The sequence below is a fragment of the Herpailurus yagouaroundi genome, unplaced genomic scaffold, assembly GCF_014898765.1.
Source record: "Herpailurus yagouaroundi ecotype Mexico unplaced genomic scaffold, PumYag 141, whole genome shotgun sequence".
In the NCBI taxonomy this organism is placed as follows: Eukaryota; Metazoa; Chordata; class Mammalia; order Carnivora; family Felidae; genus Herpailurus; species Herpailurus yagouaroundi.
Window position 1 is genome coordinate 43,855,185 of NW_024412396.1, and position 17,709 is coordinate 43,872,893.

The following is a 17,709-nucleotide window of genomic DNA, read 5'->3' on the forward strand; positions in this document are numbered from 1 at the left end:
GACCAGCAGGTGAGGGGCATGGGCTCAGGACACAGCAAACAGCACTTGACTATTGGAGTCAAGGCCATGAGTTCACCGGTGCCTTGGGTGAAATCTAGAAGTGGGTGAGCACTTCATCTTGTGTCCTGGTTTGGAATCGCCACATGACAGATGTCACAATTCTGAACCTGTGACCCGAAAACCCAGCAATGAGCCACAGGGGAACTTAAAATCACCTATGTAGAAATAAGTAAATGGATGAAGTAAGTCAGACTCTCAGTATTAAGATTCTGGAGGGGGGGGGAGGGGGGTTACACAGTTTTATACTCGTGACAACCTGTGGCTTAATCTAAGGAGTTTCAACACATAAGAGAGCCCAGCACCTATCTGCTTTGGGATTTTCATCTGGAATGTGTAATTGAAATTAGATGCATGATTTTAATTTTGGAGGTGTGAGAGAATTGTTAGTAAACAGCTTTGCACTGCTCCAGAGAACTTGATTTACATTTATAATACTTCAACTGCTTTGTGCTAAGACTTTGCTGCCTCAATTTGAATTTGCCTTGGTGGGAGTCTGATGTACTGGAAAGAATGAAAATTCGTAAATATGTTTAAAATATTTAAAGGAACTTAATTATTTTGGGAAATTTAAACGGGGTTGTTTGTGGGTGGTTAACTTAAGATGTATGAATGATTAGGACAAGCAAGAGTGATTTTACTTTTACAGAAAAAATCATATTGTCAATATATTAAGACAAGTGTGGTGACCTAAAAAGCTTAAGAAACAGGTTTTAAAATTTTTATCTCTTTAAGAGATTGAACATTTAAAGTAACTATAGTCATTTGCCCACATACAAGCACGCTTGAATATTGAAAAAATCAAATAAGGGAATTTCTCTAAAGGATGTGGAATAACTCAGTAAGCATACTTGCATTGAAAGGACTCTTACACAATTTCTTTTTTAAAGCAAGCAGTGAAAAGGTTGATTGATTGTACCTCTGGAAACTGTGGTATGGTAAAGTGCTTGCACCCCAGGTTTAGGAAACTTTCTGGTTGGAACAATTTCTCCTTCTCTTCAACTCCTGTCCCACTGTACCCTTGGTTAGACTTGCGTATAAATAACTGAAAGAAGCCATCTTATGTATTGGCCTCTCTCAAAGGACTCTGACCTTCCGAGACCAGCCTCTGGCCTTGTTCCACGGCTCTCCCCGTGCAGCTATACCCACAGCAGACCGACAGCTGAGCATTTTCTGGACTTTTTACCAGCCAGTGGTAACACTGACAGGAATGTTTCCCAAAGCAAATGCCAACCTCTACCCCAGGTCCTTCCTTCTGAATGGCCTTCTTGCCTCCTTCCCTGGGAAGTGAGTATTCCAAAATGTTCTAATATTCTTGGAGCTCTGTGTTACCGCGATGGCTTTCCAAAAGCACTATTATTCCCACTTAACAGATAAGGGAACTGTAGTGCAGTTTACCCATTTGGGAAATGGCAGTCTACTGCACTATTACTGGTATGATCATTAATTGTCTTTACTCCCTGTACTTGAAGTAAAAGCCTCAGGGAGGAGAGACAGGTAAGGAGAAAAAACTACAGAAGCCAGAGCAGTGCACACAGATCCCCTGGGGATCTTGTTAAAATGCAGATTATGGGGTGCCTGCATGGCTCAGTCAGTTAAGTGTCCAACTTTGGCTCAGGTCATGATCTCACAGTTCGTGGGTTCGAGCCCCACACTGGGATCTGTGCTGACAGCTCAGAGCCGGGAGCCTGCTTCGGATTCTGTGTCTCCCTCTCTCTCTGCCCCTCCCCTGTTTGTACTCTCTTTCAAAAAATAAATAAATAAACATTAAAAAAAAAATGCAGATTCTGAGTCTGAAAGTCTGGGGTGGGGCCTGGGACTGTGTATTTCCAGCAAGCTCCCAGGTGATGCTGGACAGCTGTTGTCTGTGGAACATTTTGAATAGCAAGGGGTGGGAGGGGTTTTTGAGACCTCAGTGCGTTCCCTTGTAGCAAAGATACAAGGAAGGGAGGCATAGAGATGTCACAGAGCTGTTTCATGCCACAGAAAACAAAGGTAGGACTTATCATTAAATGGCCCCTTCCTTTAAGGGGTCACATCTGTGACCTTATTCTCAACTCACAGGAGCCTTCCGAGGAAACCACCTTTTAAAATAAAGGGGGTCGCCTGGGTGGCTCTTTCAGTAAAGTGTCCAACTCTTGGATTGACTATGCCAAGGTCATAAACATATTAAGGTTGGGTACAGGTGGCCCCCATCATCCTTGACCCCACACACACACTTCTGGAAAACAGTAAGCAAGGAGCAAGCAAAAAGCGGTCATGGGAACGCTGTCGCTTTAATATGGTGTGTGACAAGTAATACCAAAGTTGTCCACACTCTCCGATCTTGTTCTGACCATTTTTAATAGGCAATATTAAAATTAAAGGGAAAATAGTGTGTGCTGATAAAGAACCTAACCACACTTCTGGACTTAAAAACGAGAAGACAAGCCACATAAATTCTCTTCCTTAGAAAACAGCCATTTCAAAAGATTTTCTTTAATATCATAAAATATTTTCATGGACAAGTGAGCTAGCAAACACACATGCACCAATGTGCCTTTTGACAAGATCCCCCCACCCCCACCCCCACCCCCACTCCCACATCAAGGTGGACATGAGATTGGCGAAATGAATACAGCAGATGATACAGAGAGGAAAAAAAAAATCGATAAAAAGTATGGAATATAACATTGTGCTTGGTTATTTTCCTATGTCACAACAAAACAAAACATTTCGGTGCAAACAGTTAATTTTTCCTCTTTTCCATTGAAGTCTGGTGGAGAAAAAAATACTTTTTCTATAATAAAATATGTGGTTTTTTGGTGTTTTTTTTTTTGTTTTTTGTTTTTACTTTTTTTAATGTAACTTTTTTTTTCTTTTTTTTTGCAGAAAATAATTTTGTAAACTGTCACTTTGCGGGCAGGGCGGCTCGACGCCACGTGGGTCCCGGCTCGCCCGGTTCGAGGGCTCGAGGCTGCGCGAGGAGACCAAACCCGGGCTGGGGTGGCGGGGTGGGGGGGGGGAGGGGAGCAGCGGGGGCGCAGGGCGGGGGGCGCACAGCGGGCAGGGCGAGGGCGCTGGCCGGGGCCGGCGGGTTAGAGGTCGCTCTCGCCGTACAGCGCCGTGGAGAAGGACATGTAGTCCAGAGCACCGGGCACGGCGTCGGGGCCGGTGTAGGGGGCCATCCGGGCGATGCAGTACTCCGCCTGATCCGGCGGCAGCTCTCGGCGCAGCTCGTCCACCGTGATGTAGTTCTGCAGAGAGAGCGGGCGGGGCGGCCGGGACCCTCACTCAGGGCGGCAGGAAGTGCCCCGCCCTCCCGCTTCTGGATACGCAGGCATGTGTGTGCACACATATCCACGTGTACACCAAGTATACACGTGTGTTTATTATGCATACACAGGCATACATACACACCACGAAATACACAGGCATTTAAAATCTCCTGTTTGCCATTTCAACACCGACTTTGGCCCGCTTCCAAGCTAATTCCAAGTGGGAACTGCACCTGTAATTTCATGTACCACTCTAGTCTGCAAGAACCATGGGCAGGATCAACACCAGCAGGTACTCTGGTGGAAGACAGGGGACCCCACACCCACTCAAGCTGGGCTCTGTGGAGGTCGTGTCATTTCAGCAAATACAGTGAGCATCCAAGTTTGACACCCGGCTGCTGTCTCCTCCACTACGTTGGCAGGTCTTGGGCCTGCCCCCGCCCCCGCCCAGCCTGGCTCCCGGTCCAGGTTATCTGCTTGCCCATGACAGGCCTCCTTGGAAGCTGCTTCTCTTGGGAGCTTCAGGCTCCAGAAGGGCTCACTCACAGGATCTGACCCACAAGGTGGGCTCCTAGCCCCATGCCCTACTTCTTGCCAGAGTCCCCTAGGAACCAGTTTCAAGGAGGGTGGGGTTGATCAGATCCCTCCAGAAGTCAGGAGACCAGGCCCCAGAGTCACTTCAACAAGGTGGTTTCTGAGGGTCATTCCAGCTCTAGGTATGACTCTGATAAGGTGTCCCTGAACTTAAATCAGACCTTTAGGAACCTCTATAGGTTCAGTCTTTTTTCCCTTATGGATTGAGGCATAAATCCCTATTGGCTTTCGTTTTTTATAACTGAATCTCTCCCGTCTGAAAGGAAAGGATGGCATTAAGGATTAAAGGAAATCTGGCCTCTAGAATCCCTGCTTTGCTAGTTTCCCTTGGTGCTCCCACTTTCCCACTGCCAGGCAGGGAACTTGGGAAATTTGGAAACCAAAACGGATTGCTGCTTGGGGTAGACAAATGCGAGACATGCCTCCCTCCTGCTCCCCTCCAACCTTCCACACCTATGCCCAGAGTGACGTAAGGGTGACATCACCCTTACATCACTCAGTCACATACCCCCCCCGACCCCCACTCTACCCACCTCTGCCACTCATCACTCCATCCCAAGTGTGAAGGAGTCCCACGCCCTGGCAGGAGACCCCTTTAAGCTAATATGTGTCCTAACACCTTAGCAGATGCCCAGGCATTACAGAAATGGGTAGAAGTGGACAGCACTGGGAGGCCCCAGCGGGAGGAAGAGGCTATGGGGTGCAAGTGGCCTCCCCTCCAGATCAGAGTGGCCCCTGCACGGTGCCCACGCCATAGCAGACCCACCTTGTCCCCAGCCAGGATCTTGAAGGAGGCCATGACTTGGTCTGCTGTGTCCGTGTCGGCCGTCTCCCGAGACATAAAGTCGATGAAGGCCTGGAACGTCACTACCCCCAGGCGGTTGGGGTCCACAATGCTCATGATGCGGGCAAATTCTGCCTCTCCCTGGAGAGAAGAGCCAACCCCAGGCCTGTCAGCCTCTCTGCCTCAGCCCGCTGGGAATCTCTCCTATGGTCCTGAAGCCCCAGGGGGCTCAGAGTAGCCTGAGGCTGTCAGAGGCGGGGCGCAGCGGCCCTCTGACCTAACCTGGGCTGTCCTGAGGGCATGACAGGGACACAACATCTAGGAGTGGAGACCCGGTTCAGGCTTCCCGCCCCCTGCAGGTTCCTGGGGGAGCAAATGCTGATAATGCCGGTCACAGCTGTAATCACAACCAGTGCATGCCAGGCGCTACTCTAACCACCACACACATTTCATCTCACTTAACCCTCACCACGACCATAGGACACGGGCATTTATTATTTCCATCAGGCTTCCACATGAGAAACCCGAGGCCCGGACGGGCTTGGTGACTTGCTCAAGGTCACACAACCAGTAAGTAGTAGAGTTGGGACTTGAACTTGGATGGTCTGCCTCCACAGCCTGTTCTCTCCCCACCACCCCGTACTTTGTGTGTCAGACTTTGTGTGCCCAGCATTCAGGGAAGTTCCTTCATTTAACCCTTACGACAGGCCTGCAGGGTTCCCCTGGTCCCCAAGCTGGAGCTGGGATTTACTCCTGGGCTCCCCACATAGACAGCCTGCGCCCTTGCTCTGCCCTGGGCAGCCCACAAGCTCTGCGCTCTGCACCATGGCTCAGGAGCTGCCCGGCCGCCCAGGTAGGCCCCTGCTCTGCTCAGAAGGCCTGCGTGGGAGCAGACCACTGAGAAAGTTGTGCAGGTCAAGGGGCGGCAGGCGTGGCTGGAGCCCCCACCAGGGCAGAGACAGAAATCTCTTGCTTCACGAAAAGACGAAGTAGAGCCAACTCGGGGCCAGAAAGGCCAAACTACCAGTCCTTCCTGATGGCCTTGGGGTCAGCCCCGCCATCTGCCATGGGAGTGAAAAAGCCCATCTCCACAGTAAGTACCAAAAGACAACGCCAGCACCGAGACGGAGGGGAGAAGGCCAGGCCTCGGGGACACGCACGGGCCACGAGGCCGGGCCCAGACTTCAGGGCGCCATCTTCCCCACCGACCAGAATCTTGAGGGCCCTCTGGGGAGAGCAGCCCCTAGCCTGGGGCCTCCAGCCTGCCCTGGCCAGGACTTGGCTTCTCTGGCCAACTGGCTGGCCCTCGCCAGAACAGAGGGTGGGGTTTACATTACCATGTTGTAACCCATGGAGATAAGGCAGGCGCGGAAATCATCCGTGTCCATCATGCCTGTCTTCTTCTGTGGGGCAGTAGCGAGGGTCAGAGGCAGGAGGAGGAAGAGCCGGCCCGGGGCCAGGAAGACAGGGAACAGATGGCCAGAGGGAAGGTCAAGGTATACGGTTGGGAGGTTTGGAGGGGAAAAGGAACACAGGAAGAGACACATCCACAGGGAGGAGAAAGAATAGGGAGGTACAAAAGTTGGTCCACAGGATGGAGGGCAACGAGGAGAGAGGAAGGTGGGCCCCGAGCAGGTTCCCACGAAAGACGACCAAGGGCAGAGGTCAGAGGTAGGAGCCCGACGCAGGCCAGGCAGGGACAGCAGGAGAAGACGAGCCCCGAGGCCCACAGGAAAGGGAAGACAGGGAGATCCAGACAGAGAGAGAAAAGAAAAAGGAGAAACGCGTTATTTCTCGCCCCGGATGCCACCCCTGAGCGTGCTCCATGCAGGAGGCGAGTACCTGGGGGTCGTTGCCAATATCATAACCCAAGCTGATGAGGCAGGCTTTGAACTCCTCGGGACCCAGCGTGCCGGAGTGATCCTGGGGCCGCCGTGCGCCAGGCAGCGAGCCATGCGGTGCCAGGGAGGTGGAGGCCGTGAGGGGAGGGGGGTGGGCCATGCCCCGGGTGGAGGGTGGTGTGTGTGGGGAGACACAGGGACAAAGGCATGCGGACGGAGAGGGTGGAGGGTGGAAGGGGCAGGGGAGGAGGGGAAATAAAAGTGCACACGGTTAGACACATGGACCAGGTCCAGAGGGTGCCCTCTCCCTGGCGCACACAGCCCTGCTCCGGGAAGCAGGCCAGAGGGGAGCACGGTGAGCCGTGGGGGTGCCCAGCCCACCCCAGCCCCAACGCCCAGACCCGGCTTTCTAAGAGGGCCTCACCCACCTCACCCAGGAGGCTGGAGGACAGTGAAGCAGGCAGAGGTGGTGGGCAGCACCTGGCCCCATGCTTCCACCCCTCTGGCCGCCCCGGAGCCCCAGGGCACTGGGAGGGGCAGCCCACACAGAACCCAGCCTGTCCCTGAGCTAGGATGAGAACCCATGACCTAACATCACTGACACCCCCATAGCGTCTCCTGAAGGCTGTGGGGTGGGGATGGGGGGTGCGGTGGGGAGGAAGCCTCTGCTCCTCTGTCCTGAGGCAGAGGCAAGTGATAGTCCCCACAGCCAGGGGACATCAGGCCTGCCCTTAAGGCCATGGTAGCCTTGCTCCCAAGGGCTGACCCCTCATGGCAGAAGAGCAAGCGTCATGGGCCAAACAGCCTGTCTCTACCCACTACATCAACTCTTGCTTCAGAAAAGCAGGGAAATCCACAGGACACCAGGACAGGTTGACAGCACTTCCTGCCTAGGAACTGGCCCGGCATGGCCACCCATCCCCTGGGCAGTGCCCTCCAGGGCCCTGGGGCAAGGGTTGGGGGCTGCTCTAAGTGCAGGGGCTCTCACCCGGTCAAAGTGGTTGAAGGAAGCTCGGAACTCGTTCATCTGCTCCTGGCTGATGCCTTTGGCATCTCGGGTCAGGATCTGATTCTCCACCTCATTGATGGTCCTGGCGATGGTGGTGAGGAGCTGCTCCCAGCCCACACGGATGTGCTAAGGGTGCATGAGGGGCCTGTCATCAACCCCCCCCCCCCCCCCGCCCAGACCCAGGCCGCTCGTGGCTACTCTCTTCCCCCAACTGTCAAAATGGCCCAAGCAATCAAATCCAGCCTTCTGTCCAGATTTACAGCATCACCAGGACAAGGACAACACACTCTCTAGGACAGAGAACCCAGATGATGAGCAGGGAAGTTCAGGCAGGGCGGTGACCTCTGCCTGGGACAGCAGAGACCAGAACTGACAGCGTGGGTCAGGTCAGAAAGGAGGGCAGGTTTGGTAGAGGGAAGGATTAAAGAACAAAGCCTGGGTAATTCCCCGTATATCCTGCTCTGTGACCTCACGTACGTGCCTTCATGGCCCGAACAATTCATTGCCTGGAAAGCAGGTGCCTAAGCCAGTGTTTGGAGACCACCCGCATCTGAATCACCAGGGTGCTTGTTAAAAATTTTGATTCCTCAACCCCACCCCAGACCTCGTGAATCAAATTCTGGAGATGGAGCCTGAAAGTCTGCATACTCAACAAGCTCCCTGGAACTTCAGAAGGCCCTGAGGACTGAAGACCCCGAGCTCTAGGCGTGAGAAGCAGTGTGTATCCCCTCACTCCAAAGAGTCTGTCCTCCTAGTATGACCAGCTAGCTTCCTTGGAAGATGAATAACTGTCCCCTGCCCCAGCCCAGGGGGCAGGGAGCAGAATGGGATCCGGGGCTCCCTTCCTGGAGGAGCAAAGCCGGCGCCACCCACCTCCATGGTGTAGTTAGTGTGCTTGTTGTCGAAGATGAGAGCCTCCTGGATGAGCTGGTGGTCGCCCTCCAGCTGGTCGATCTTGGGCTTGTAGTTGACGATGCTCTTCTCATACTGCCGCAGGTGGCTGAGCTGGTCTTCCAGGGTCCCGTGCATCTCAATGGAGATCCGCCCAATCTCCTGCTCACCCAGAAGGAAGCCCTGGTCAGACTACCCCGCTCTGCGCCCCTAGGGTAAGGACTGGGGTGCCTAGGTCATCAGTCAGCCCCTCAGATGATTCCTCGGTTCCTACTCCAGCACCAGGGAACCCGTCAGTGGTAATTAGTAAGCCGAGAGCAAGACACATTCAGCAGGGATGCACTTTGGCATGGAAATAGCATCATAAAGGGGTATGAGAAACACTGTCATCATCAGATGAAATACTTCCTGTCTCTCAAGTAGCTCTCAACCTCAGAAAGGGGCTGCAAGGTCAGTTGCTAACCTAAATGCTCATTCCTCTGCTTGCCATTCAAACTCCCCGCCCAAGCCTGTTCCCAACTGTCACCCATCTCAGGGACTCTCTCTGTGCCCAGGGAGCCAGATTCTTCACAGCCTCAGAGCACCGGACTTACCTCCTCAGTGGCTATGCCTGCCTTGGCCTGCCTCAATCCCACCTGCCCCATGGGCCAGGCCTAATCTCCCTTCCTGTCTGTCCTTCATCCATGTAAACAAACATTTGTAAAAGCCCTTTCTGTGCGCTCAATTCGACCCAGCAAATATTTCCTGAGCACCTACTATGCACCATGTGCACTACCCAGCAGATAGGGCTGGGGTACAGGAGAGACACAAACATGACCTCGAGATGGTCTTTGCCCTCAAGGAGCTTGGAGGGACACCATGCTCTAACCCTAGCAGTGCCCCCTTCCCTGATCTACAGAACCCCAATATCTGGCCCAACGATTCAATAAAAAGTTCTATGCCTGCCTGAGCCTCGGTTCTCTCTCTGGAAAGATCCTGCTCTTTGCTCAAGAGGAAGGGAGGCCTGGTTAGCCAAATAAGCTGAAGTAAGCTAGTCAGTTCCCCAGGCACTCATCCCTCCGTGGGACTTTCTCAGGTGGCTCCTCAGTGGCATCCATGTGCAGGTCTTCGCTCCCGAACCAGACATTGGGACCAACCCACCGGCCTTCCCTGACAGGCTCCACACCCTCTGTAGGGCAGCAGACCAATCTTGAACCTATTTAGGAATGCATTCCTCCACGAGTCTCGCCAAGGAGGAGACAGGGCAAGCCTGACTGGCTGGGATGGTGCTGGGAAGGGGTGGAAACCCCTATCCCTGCCTCCCATGATGGGACTTACCTCCATCTTGGTCTGAATCCAGGGCCCGATGACATTGGCCTGGGCTGCGAACTGCTTGCGTAGCCTCTCATTGTGCTGCTGGCGGGCATGCTCCTCCGTCAGGGCCTGGTCCCTCCGTGGCACCAACTGCCGCACCTGGGGTGGGAACAATCACAGAACCTTGGGAATGGACCAGCCAGCCACCTGCCCCATTCTTCAGATCAGGGAATGGAGGAGCCATGAAGGGAAGGGGCCAGTCAGTAAATAGAACAAGAGTGAACATGTTGACCTGTTCCAGAAATTCAGCCATTCATTAACTTGGCAGATGAACGCTTGCCATGTAATGATGAAATAAATAAATAAATAAAATCAATGAAAATCAACAACAAAAAAGGTAAAATCCCTGCCCTCATAAAACTTGCAATGGCTCGGCCACAATGTCCCACCAGCCCTTGGACTCACGTGGTCCCACTTGCTATTGATCTCCTGAGGAGTGATGGTTGTGTAGGGGTTGGTGCCCGCCATGTTGACGTGGTAGGTCTGGACAATCTTGGACACCTCGTTGTGGATACCCAGGATGGCCAGGCGTTCCTTGTCGGCATCAGGGAGGGTGGCCTTGAACTGCTCATGGGCTGTGGTCAGTCCCTGGATGCAAGAGAAACACAGTGACTGGTGCCTCGTGTGGGCAAGATGAACTACGGGAGCCCTACAGGTCCCAGGGTAGAGGTGGGTGGGAAGGCCACTGAAGGCATGGCCCCACACCAGCGGGGAGACCTGGAGCATCAACCAAGGATGCTCATGGCTGAGAACCAGGAGAGCAGGGCTGGCCACGGGGAGGTGAAGGCAGAGCCATTAAAGCAACCGCTTCATGCCTGTGGCTGGTAAAGTCAGGGGCGACCACCCTAGAGTGCGCACCGCCCCGCAGTCAGGTCGGGGACAAGTCTGCTCTCCAGGTGACCTCCCCCAACCCAGGCTCTCCCTCTGCAAAATCTTTTAAACCTAATACACCACAGCTGTATAAAAGAATGGGGAAGTGGCTTATTACAATGCAATGAGCTCCAAAATATTTAAAGATAAAGGGTTCAGAATACAGTACCCAACAAAAGCTACCTTTTGTGTTAAAAAGGGGTATGGGGAAGAACGTGTTAATAAATAAATCTATTTGCCTGCATGTGCAGAGACTGCGGGGCTGGGGGACAAAGGTAGGAGGGAGAATTTATCGTATATTCTTTTTACCTTTTCGGTTTTACACGACCTGCATAAATTACCTAGTCAAAATAAATAAAATGCAATTCTTCCAAACCTATCAACTCCTTGCTCGCTATCTCCATTCCCCCATCCTCTCCCTAAAGAGCAGTCATGCAGGAGTAAGGTTTGCAGAGTGAGGTTTCCACGGGTGTCTGGTGGGGGTGCAGCTTCCAGGGGTGAGGGGTCCGCAGCGCACCTGGATCTCCTCGATGGTGTGCACGATGAAGGTGTCCTGCAGATCCTCCATGGCCCCCTCCATCCAGTTGTTGAAGGGTGCAGCCCGCTTGGCATACTCCAGGTACAGCTGGTCAATGGTCTCCAGCAGTTTCTCTGTCCGCTAGGAATGGCAGTTGAGGGGAGGGGGTGGATAGAAGGGTTGCAGCAGAGTCAGATCCAGAATCACCACTCCCTGCTCCCCCCACCCCTGAACCCCCAAGGTCCTCCTGGCCAGCCACAAGGGGTCCAAGTCTGGAAGCACCAGACTAAGTCAGACCGAAAGAATAGACTTTCTCTGGGACACTGCTTCTTAATGTGGGGTCTACAGACCATCCCACATTGGAATCACCCGGCCTGGCCCCCGGTCTGGTTTGTAGATAGGAAAATTCTCCAAGGGCTGGGGTTGGGCTGTGAAGTGCACTGAACGATGAGGGGGAGGTATGGTCAGGGCCACAAAGGAGGCGTCTCCATTAAGGCAAAGCCCAATCCAGCGCCAGGGTGAACCTTCAACAGGCCACACGGCAGGTCCAGGCAACGCAGTGGAACCTTCTGGCCCAAAGCAAAGAGGCACACAGAGCTGCCATCTCCCTCAGGGGCCCTCACCTCCAAAGCTTCCCTCCGCTTCTGGGTTAGGGCTCCCAGATTGTCCCACTGGTCACAGATCTTTTGGCACCGGGCGTTGACACTGGGTGAGTCGTAATAGTCCAGCTCACTGGAAGGGAAGAGACAGGAAGAGTCAGGTGACCCAGGTTACCTCCACGGCCTGCTCTCTTCTCCCTGGGGCTGGGGTGCGCTCCCTTTACCAAGACCTTCCATGTGCCCTCCCCCCCGCAACTCCGTGGCTTTCTGAGGACCACTGGGAGATGAATGAAGGCCCGTTCTAAGGCCCCCCCTGCACCTGAGCTGGAGGCGATACAGTCTTGACCCCAATGTCCAATGGCAGGGAGTCACTGAGGCCCAGCGAGAGCTTAGAGTACACATGGTCATCCTCTGGTCCTGCACTACTTACAGGGAAGGACCAGAGGCCCTCCACGGGAAGGGTCACAGGCTCCTTCTCCACCTGGGGGATACTCAGAGTCCTCTGTATTGACGCCCTTCCCACTGGGGCACCGGCTGTACCCAGCCTCCTCACTTTTCACGGCCACGCCCCACTTCCCCCAGCAGCCCCAGCCCTCACTGGGCCTCGCATACTTGAGTTCCTGTGCGATGGCGGCAATTTGCTCCACGCGGTCCTGGTGGGCGGCGAGGTCACTCTCAAAGGCCTCATGCTTCTTGAGCAGGGCCTTGATCTCCGAGAGAGTGGCGGTCTCGTAATCCTTCTGCCGTAGCATAGCCTCTTTGCCTGGGTTCAAAGAGAGGGACACAAGGCTAAGCGGAAGCCGGGGGCCCCCATCTTCTTGGCCCCAACCATCCACCCCTTGGGACCCCAGGAGCCCCATTTCTGGGAGTACATCCCCAGAAGATGTCCACCAGATAGCTATCGATCATCTGCAGTTCGAGAAAGCAGACAGGCAACTGAACATCCCCTACGGGGCCAGGTAAGGGAAGTTACTACCTTCCATGGAACATGGTACATGTTCCATGGCCATGAGGAGCAGTTACATACAAAGGTTGCGCAGGGCTATGCCCTATGGTATAACCAGGAAAAAACGAGCCAGGCACCTCAGGGGCACCCCATCTTTAGAGTTTCTCCAGCTATTGTTGCTAGCCCCCAGCAGCCCTGCAGGGACCCCTCCCCTGAATTAGTCTCAGTTTCTCAGCATGTCTAGTGCCCTCTGCAAATAATCCACCACCGGCCAGAATATTCCCTGTCAGGGACACTGCCCTCTCTTTAGGAGTGGGGCAGGGCTTGCATTTCTTGGATCCCTCTTTTCCAGGAGGAAATGGGATGAGAAATGAACCTCTTGGGGCTGTCACTACATGACGTCCACCAGCTGTCTCGTGAAACACCCGGTACCAGACTGGGGCTGCCCTGGCCTTGCCCACACGCCCACCTTCCACGTCTGTGTCCACCAGGGATGTTCTGCCCTGCTCAGCAAACGAAAGCTGGGCCGTGAGGCCGGAGACTGTGCCTCATGTGGCCCTCCTTCCCTTCCCTCTACTTCTCTTTCCTTTGTTTTTTGTTTTTTTTTTTAAGATTTTATTTTTAAGTCATCTCTGCACCCAATGTGGGGCTCGAATTCAAGATTGTGAGATCAAGAGTCGCACGCTCCCCTGACTGAGCTAGCCAGGCACCCCTCCGCTTTCTTTTTCTTTAAGTCCAAATAATAATATGACAAGTTTAGGGGAAAAAATTACAGATGAGCCTACCTATCTACCCCTTTTCAGTCTTTCCTTATACGGAGGCTGTGGTAAGACCATAGGGTATATGTAAATTCTGTTTCCTGCTTTTCAAACATTCAGCAGCACGCCATCAGAGTCTCTGCCTTGGCGCCAGCTTTGCCACGTGCCCCCTCCGGTGGCCAGCGTTCCATCACGTGGCCGAACCACCAGTGGTGTAGCCACCTGCCGCCCTACCGTGTGGCATTCAGGGCCCTCGGCTTGTGCTATTATAGAGGGTCTCATGGCAACCATCCGCAGACGTGTGATTTCCCCACATTTAGGGTTAATTCTTTAGACAGTCTCAAGAATTCCTAGGTCAGCAGGCAAGAACACCGTTAGGTGGGGATGTGTGTCACCGGACTGCTTTGCCCAGGGGCTGCGCCCGCGTCTGCCGCCAGCGTGCCGGCACTTCTCATATCCTTGCTGGCGGCTGGCCAGCTGATGGGGTCCCTGCTCTGTACCTTTCTGTGAGCGGTTCCTTGGCCCTGGAGAGGACACGATAGAAGCGCATGGGTGAACTGGTACAGTCTCCAGCATTCTGCACCATCCGTACCTACATAAAAAACTTCGCGCATGTGTGCGGGGGCGGGGGGGGGGTGGGCAGCGACCTCACATCCTAGCGTTCTTACAACATGGAGCGAAACCCAACCTCCTCAGGCTGAGTCAAGCACACTCCCGTCTCCTACCAAGCCGGGCGGCCCCTGAGTGGCCACAGCGTACGGCTGTCCCTAATCGTCTCCAGCCTGAGATCGGAGGAGCCCAATGGAGCCCAATGGGGGAGTCTGGGGACATTGTGCCCCAGCAGCCAATAGGATCTGCTGCAGGGGCTCCAGCCGAAGTGGCTGCAGAACCCTAGGAGGCGGGTGGCGTGGATTCTTCTCCAGCCCTGGCCCAGGTTCTGAGGAAAAGACGATTCCACGTGTGATTCTCTCTCTTTGGAGTTAACTTCGGCCGTCAACAAGCAAACACCAGACATGGCCCCAAATGCCTCTGAGTTGGAGTAATGGAAACACACTTGTGCTAACAGGGAAAAGGCTCTAGGTCACTATAATTGGGGGCCAGAAGGCAGTGGAGGAAGAATATCCAGGGCTACCATTTACTGAGTACATTCTACGTGCCATGCACTAATCTAAGCATAAAAGGTACTTGTGATACTTATGCCTCCAACGATCCTACGAGGTGGTATGCTGAGTTGAACAGTGTCCCCCAAAACTCATGTCAACCCAGAACCTCAGAATCTGGGCTTATTTGAAAATAAAGTCTCAGGGCACCTGGGTGGCTCAGTCGGGTTAAGCGTCTGACTCTGGATTTCGGCTCAGGTCATGACCTCAATGTTTGTGAGTTTGAGCCCCACATCGGGCTCTGTGCTGAGAGTGCAGAGCCTGCCTGGGATTCTCTCTCTTCCTCTCTCTGTCCCTTCCCACCCCCCTCAAAAATAAATAAATAAGCATTAGAAAAAAAAAAAAAAAAAAGGAAAAAGAAAACAGGGTCTTTGTAGATGCAATTAGTTAAGATGAGGTCATATGAGATTAGGGAGGCGAATAATCCAATGACTGGTGTCTTTATTAGCAAAGGAAAGAGAAATTCTGTCACTGAGACGTAGAAGCAGCCACATGGGGACGGAGACAGGGACTGAACTAAGTCAGTGACACCAAGGATGGCCAGCAACCCCAGACGCCAGGAAGCAGCACAGATGGCCTCCGGCTCAGAGCCTCCAGAAGGCATCAATTCTGCCGACGCTTTCCCTTAGAACCCCTCCTGACCTGTGAGAGAACACGTTTCTGTTAAGCCAGCCAGTGTGTGGTCATTTGTTCTGGTGGCCCTAGGAAGCTAACACAGGAGAGGACACACGATCATCTGCATGTTACAGAAGTTGCTGGTCCAAATGTACTCTGCTTCTAGGTGGTAGAGTCGGGATTCGAACCCCAACCTAACGGACTCAGGGAAGAAGAAATCATCACGGTGACAAGAACCATCAACAAATTACACATACACAGCATCGTACCATGCCAGGAACTCTTCTCGATGCTTCAGATGTAGTAATCCATCCAATTCTCATAAACCTATGAAGTTGATACTCTGATTATCCCCACTTTGCAGACGAGGAAACTGAGGCAACCAAAGGGCTGATGAACTTGTCTAACATCGAGCAACCAGTAAGACACAAGGCAGAACAAACCAAAGAGCAGGAGAGAAAGGAGTCGTGGCCTGGCAGTTCAGTCAGCGGAGCACGAGGGTCAGAACCCTCCCGGAGGCAGGAGGTCAGGCTGGCCTTACCGTCCGTCCAGGCCTCGTGGATGGAGGCTTTCTGCCGGAATTTCTCTGCCAGGTGGTCGAGCCGCTCCAGCCTCCGGATCTCGTTCAGCAGCCACTCCTCATAGCCCTTCTCTGCCTGCTCTAGGCAGCCCCAGGCATTGTTGATGTCCTGTAGGGATGAGAGGCATGGGGTCAGCCCCACCTGGCCCCCAAGACCTGCAGAGCTGCCCCAAGCCTTCTGGAAGAAGCCCCTTTCCCATCTCAGTTGTACCCACCCAGCCCTCTGCTGGTGTCAACCTGGGCTTCCGGACACCAGGCCTCCCGGGCAGGGAGTGAGGCCCAAGTCCACGTGGGCCACCCAGCTATTGGGCTGTGGGTGTGCAGCCCTGTGAAGAGCCCAAGGCCCTCTGTGACCCAGGATTCTGGCCCATCAAAGAGGCTGGAGGGCCAGCCAGTGGCAAAGAACAATAACTGAATGAAGCAAGCAGGCATGGGAACCTCACGGCCTCCCCACATTTCTGGATCTGTTCATGGGCTCTGGGCAGTAGCCTGGAGCCTGCAGGGACCCTGGCCTGGGCGAGCTGGCCATGCACCTGAGGACAGTGACGGCTGCTGAGTACAACCCACAGCCCTTCAGGCAGGGAGCCACCCACCGGGTCGTCTCTACAATTAGCACAAGCGTGCCCGCTGGGCACATGTGGGCTGAAGCCAGCCTGCCCGCCACCTGGGGCCCAGGGGACAGGCCGCATCTACCCAGAGGGGGCACTTCTAACTCGCACAGAACACCCTCTGGTCAGCTGAGGCTCTGGCCACCTAAAAGCTGCAGATGCAGCCTGGAATCTATAAAAAGACTGCAATTTTCCAAAGTGCATACACAATGGAAAGGGCCTATTTCTTTCCTCCAGATTCCCTGGGATCCTGCCGGCTTCCAATGCTGTTTGCTGGCTTGGCCGTTCCCTGCCCTTCCCTTTTATGTCCATGCCTTCTCATGATTTCTCATTTTGAAGGCCAAAAGCTCTATCTTGGTGGGTTTTTAAATTTTCTTTTGCATGTTTGTCTGTCTCATAACATTTCTCCCTGAGTCTGAGAGAGGGCAAGAAGGAAGCGGAAATAACATAAGTAACATAAATGAAGATAATTTAACAACTTGGAAAGCCATTCACAATATCATTTTAGTTGGGTTTTTAAAATATTTTTTAATGCTTTATTTACTTTTGTGAGAGAGAGGGAGAGAGAGAGAGAGAACACAAGCGGGGAGGGGCAGAGAAAGAGACACACACACACAATCTGAAGCAGGCTCCAGGCTCTGAGCTGTCAGCACAGAGCCCGACATGGGGCTTGAACTCGTGAACAGTGAGATCATGACCTGAGCTAAAGTTGGATGCTTAAGCTACTGAGCCACCCAGGCACCCCTTAGTTTTTTTTTGTTTTTTTTTTTTTTTTTAAGCAGCTTATTAAGTAAAACATGCTTTAGAATTCCCTTAAAAATCATATTTACGTAGGGCACCTGGGTGGCTCACTTCGTTAAGTGTCCAACTCCTTTTTTTTTTTCCAAGTTTATTTTATTTCTTTTTGAGACAGAGACAGTGCAAGAAGGACAGAGAGAGAGGGAGAGAGAGAGAATCCCAAGCAGACTCCACACTGTCAGTGTGGAGCCAGATGCAGGGCTCGCAAACCATGAGATCATGACCTGAGCTGAAATCAAGAACTGGACAGTTAACTGACTGAGCCACCCAGGCGCCCCAAGTGTCTTCTGACTTCGGCTCAGGTCATGATCTCAAGGGATTTGTGAGATTAAGCCCCACATCGGCTCCGTGCTGATGACCCAGAGCCTGCTTGGGATTCTCCCTCCTCTCTTTCTCTGCCCCTCCCTCCACTTGTACTCTTTATCTCTCAAAATAAATACATTTAAAAAAAAATCCTATTTACATAGACTAA

At 53.2% G+C, this 17,709-nt stretch overlaps 1 protein-coding gene across 7 annotated transcripts in view; it reads right to left on the reverse strand.

Annotated features, from left to right (window-relative positions):
* Nucleotides 1-2,864: 2,864 nt before the first annotated feature.
* The window catches only part of ACTN1 (actinin alpha 1), a 95,402-nt gene continuing 80,557 nt past the window's right edge, over nucleotides 2,865-17,709 (reverse strand). For 2 of the 7 annotated variants that reach the window (XM_040477508.1, XM_040477504.1), the window contains exons 11-22: nucleotides 15,793-15,940; nucleotides 12,385-12,535; nucleotides 11,797-11,905; nucleotides 11,174-11,314; nucleotides 10,192-10,374; nucleotides 9,751-9,885; nucleotides 8,416-8,595; nucleotides 7,522-7,668; nucleotides 6,535-6,615; nucleotides 6,030-6,095; nucleotides 4,675-4,833; nucleotides 2,865-3,293 (exon numbers count right to left, since the gene is read on the reverse strand). In XM_040477508.1, the coding sequence (XP_040333442.1) occupies nucleotides 3,135-3,293; nucleotides 4,675-4,833; nucleotides 6,030-6,095; nucleotides 6,535-6,615; nucleotides 7,522-7,668; nucleotides 8,416-8,595; nucleotides 9,751-9,885; nucleotides 10,192-10,374; nucleotides 11,174-11,314; nucleotides 11,797-11,905; nucleotides 12,385-12,535; nucleotides 15,793-15,940 (1,659 nt within the window). In that variant the 3' untranslated portion in view covers nucleotides 2,865-3,134. The remainder of the gene's footprint in view (nucleotides 3,294-4,674; nucleotides 4,834-6,029; nucleotides 6,096-6,534; nucleotides 6,616-7,521; nucleotides 7,669-8,415; nucleotides 8,596-9,750; nucleotides 9,886-10,191; nucleotides 10,375-11,173; nucleotides 11,315-11,796; nucleotides 11,906-12,384; nucleotides 12,536-15,792; nucleotides 15,941-17,709) is intronic. The other 5 variants (XM_040477510.1, XM_040477506.1, XM_040477507.1 and 2 more) reach the window with 4 other exon arrangements.